The sequence below is a fragment of the Mangifera indica genome, chromosome 4 (genome assembly GCF_011075055.1).
Source record: "Mangifera indica cultivar Alphonso chromosome 4, CATAS_Mindica_2.1, whole genome shotgun sequence".
In the NCBI taxonomy this organism is placed as follows: domain Eukaryota; kingdom Viridiplantae; phylum Streptophyta; class Magnoliopsida; order Sapindales; family Anacardiaceae; genus Mangifera; species Mangifera indica.
Genome location: NC_058140.1, coordinates 5,081,603 through 5,085,775, shown reverse-complemented (window position 1 = coordinate 5,085,775; position 4,173 = coordinate 5,081,603). Strand labels below are relative to the sequence as shown.

Below are 4,173 nucleotides of genomic sequence, written 5' to 3'. Positions count from 1 at the left end.
CATTGGAAATTGAATCTGTAAACGCCAGAAAATTTACAATATTACCTTCGTTGCAAATTTAAGGTTTAGTCACACATTCACAAGACATCTTACCATAACTTGTAGATGTCAAAATTTGGGGCTACCCAGAATTTTAACATATGAATTTCGGCTTTCGCAACATTATCACCCCCACAAAACTTAATAACGCAAAACCATTACCACCATGCAACCATCTCAAAATGAGAGCCCCCTATAACTTTTGTATTGTTATCACCCTCGCAATAATCTCAACAACCACAACTCCTATCACCAAAGAAAAAAAAGGGAAGTGAGAGATTTCACAGTCTGACCAATCACGACATGACGATGTTGGTCAAGCTGTGATTGGCCACATCACCAAAAAAAAAAAAAGGAGAAGCATAGGAAGAAGAAACAAAACAAACTCTGTGCATTGGAAATTGAATCTGTAAACGCCAGAAAATTTACAATATTACCTTCGTTGCAAATTTAAGGTTTAGTCACACATTCACAAGACATCTTACCATAACTTGTAGATGTCAAAATTTGGGGCCACCCAGAATTTTAACATATGAATTTCAGCTTTCGCAACATTATCACCCTCACAAAACTTAATAAAGCAAAACCATTACCACCATGCAACCATCTCAAAACGAGAGCCCCCTATAACTTTTGTATTGTTATCACCCTCGCAATAATCTCAACAACCACAACTCCTATCACCAAAGAAAAAAAAGGGAAGTGAGAGATTTCACAGTCTGACCAATCACGATATGACGATGTTGGTCAAGCTGTGATTGGCCACATCACCAAAAAAAAAAAAGGAGAAGCATAGGAAGAAGAAACAAAACAAACTCTGTGCATTGGAAATTGAATCTGTAGACGCCAGAAAATTTACAATATTACCTTCGTTGCAAATTTAAGGTTTAGTCACACATTCACAAGACATCTTACCATAACTTGTAGATGTCAAAATTTGGGGCCACCCAGAATTTTAACATATGAATTTCAGCTTTCGCAACATTATCACCCTCACAAAACTTAATAAAGCAAAACCATTACCACCATGCAACCATCTCAAAACGAGAGCCCCCTATAACTTTTGTATTGTTATCACCCTCGCAATAATCTCAACAACCACAACTCCTATCACCAAAGAAAAAAAAGGGAAGTGAGAGATTTCACAGTCTGACCAATCACGATATGACGATGTTGGTCAAGCTGTGATTGGCCACATCACCAAAAAAAAAAAGGAGAAGCATAGGAAGAAGAAACAAAACAAACTCTGTGCATTGGAAATTGAATCTGTAGACGCCAGAAAATTTACAATATTACCTTCGTTGCAAATTTAAGGTTTAGTCACACATTCACAAGACATCTTACCATAACTTGTAGATGTCAAAATTTGGGGCCACCCAGAATTTTAACATATGAATTTCAGCTTTCGCAACATTATCACCCCCACAAAACTTAATAAAGCAAAACCGTTACCACCATGCAACCATCTCAAAACGAGAGCCCCCTATAACTTTTGTATTGTCATCACCCTCGCAATAATCTCAACAACCACAACTCCTATCACCAAAGAAAAAAAAGAGAAGTGAGAGATTTCACAGTCTGACCAATCACGACATGACGATGTTGGTCAAGCTGTGATTGGCCACATCACCAAAAAAAAAAAAGAGAAGCATAGGAAGAAGAAACAAAACAAAGGGAAGGGTGTGGTCGTATTGTGAACTATTATCACTGTTGCAACCATCTCAACACCAAGGACCCCTACCACTTGACGAGGATAGGGACACAGATAAAATTAATCCCAGAAAGCATAGATAGGGTAAATATTTCCCCACCCTATATCATCTTTGTCCTGTACCTATTTCTAAAGTATAATTAACAAAAATATCTATTATGATCAGGACAAAGATTTTTCATAACTTCATAGCATTACGGGGAGAGGACGAGGATGTGTCCCACCCTATAAGGGGATGAGTACAGGGATAGTCATCTCCTCTCCTCTCTTTGTTGCCATCCCTAGTCATAGGGGCTGTAATGCTACTTTCCGATTTTACAAGATGACATAAAATTTCTCCGAACTTTAGGGACGAATGAATATTTATCTCTGAATTTATATGGGATAAGATTTGGAAGGACAAAACTGAGGCAGACAGACTCCAATGGCCACCTCTGTTTTTCTCGGTAGCATGATTCATAGTAAAGGTAGTTTTGATTTAATAAGCTGAATTCGGTTAGCCTTTTCGTTGGTTTTGGCTTCCCATTTCACAGTATTTTGTTTTGTAGGATGTTGGTCACCCATACCCAGCCAACACAATTTCACTCTCTCTGTGAGTACCCAGCTGCGTTTTTCCTTTTCTTTCTCTAAATTGAAGAGTAAATCTTTCTCCACATTTTATTATTATTATTTTCTCTTAAGATTTACATTCCCAGTTACCTTAATGAGGAATTTATGATTGCTTTTTTTGTTTTATATTCTCTGTAAGCTTAATAATGATGCCAGTTTAACTTCTCTGTCTTGAATGATAGTATTGAAAATTATCTTGATAATCTTAATCTCATCATGATTTTGAGTTTAGAAGAATTGGGTGCATATCAAAGTTTCGAATATCAAATTTTGATGATAATAATAAAAAAAGGACCTTGAGGTAGTTCATTTTCCCAAACACCAGTAATTTTATTTGTCAGGTTTGATTTTCATATCAAGTATTAGCATCCAATGTTATCTTGTTGCAAATTTGCTTAAGGTTCTCTCTGAATTAGAACAATCATGTAAATAGAATTCACTGGTAAAAGTTATTGGGGAAACAAGGTTTCTTATTTGTGCCAAAAATTCTTATTGCTTGTATAACAGTTGGGGCTTTGCTGTGCTTCAGAATAGCTGTGTTAAAAGAGTATAATAGATATAAATACACTCAATAAACAATGCTTCCCATCCCTGCTGTGCCTTTTAAGTGTTCTTCTCGTGGCAGGAAAGGTTTGCAAGTTCTATCAGAAGAAATCCAAATAGAGACCACAAAATCTCGCTTTTTCGCACGTGCTGTTCCATGGGAAGTGCAGGTTTCCTGAGCGTTGAACCTTCACCATCCAATGCTGTTATTTCAAGAAACTCTCATAATGTTTTAGAGGTTGTGACAGACATCTCAGGAGGCTGCTTAAATAGTATTGAGAAGTTGGCTTTGGCAGATTTAGACCCGTCTACAGCAAAGCTGGCTATCGGTATTATAGGTCCTGTCCTCTCGGCATTTTCATTTCTATTTATATTGCGAGTAATTATGTCCTGGTACCCAAAGCTTCCTTTGGGGAAGTTTCCATATGTATTAGTTTATGCCCCTACTGAACCCTTTCTTGTCCCTACCCGAAAGTTGATTCCACCCCTTGCAGGGGTGGACATTACTCCTGTTGTTTGGGTTGGATTGGTTAATTTTCTTAGTGAAATATTGGTTGGACGACAAGGGCTTCTTGTTCTTGCCTCTCAACAAATTAACTAATAGCTAATATTTTTGTTGTGGTGTTCATTTTTCGGAGGAGAGATTGAATTATTTTTATTTCATTTCATCTACATGTCCACTCTTCTTATGTAGATTTGTAATGATATGTTTAGATATTGAAAAGGCGTGTTATTTGTTGACCCTGATTTCTTGTTCAATATTTGTATAATTAACTATTGTTAAGGATGACGAGCCCAGAACCACAAGATACAAAGCACTACCTGCAACTTAATATTTAAATGATGCTACAAAAAGTTTCTTGACAGGGTTACCGGTGTGCCAAAATCCCGTCTGGAAGCAGAGCCGGCTGGCATCACAGAACTGGCTTACCTCAGCTAGGTTCTCGTTCAAATTGGAGTGGAACCAACTAGTGACTGGCTCCAATTCAAAGGTTGGGTCCATTTGAGATAATGTACACATATTTTTTAACCATAGGAGACAAGAAGAAGAAGTTTTTATAGTGAAACTTACAATAAATAACAAGGATTACAAATATTTCAGGGTCTACAGTCAGTCATGGGTTATAAATTGCTGAAGCAGTTCCACCAAGAATTGACCAACCCTGAAGATATCTGTTAGGAACCCCTTTTATTATTATTATTATTTTCAAACATGTGAAGATTGATTGATTCTCCAGAGAGAAAGAAGCAAGAAAGTGTATAACTGAACG

At 37.0% G+C, this 4,173-nt stretch overlaps 1 protein-coding gene across 1 annotated transcript; it reads left to right on the top strand.

The window, feature by feature from the left end:
• The first annotated feature begins 2,002 nt into the window (after window positions 1–2,002).
• On the top strand, window positions 2,003–3,570 carry LOC123213974 (protein COFACTOR ASSEMBLY OF COMPLEX C SUBUNIT B CCB3, chloroplastic). Its single transcript, XM_044633633.1, has 3 exons — window positions 2,003–2,217; window positions 2,299–2,342; window positions 2,985–3,570. Exons 1-3 carry the CDS (start codon window positions 2,175–2,177, stop codon window positions 3,501–3,503), a joined length of 606 nt encoding a protein of 201 aa, XP_044489568.1. The 5' UTR covers window positions 2,003–2,174; the 3' UTR covers window positions 3,504–3,570.
• Window positions 3,571–4,173: the final 603 nt, after the last annotated feature.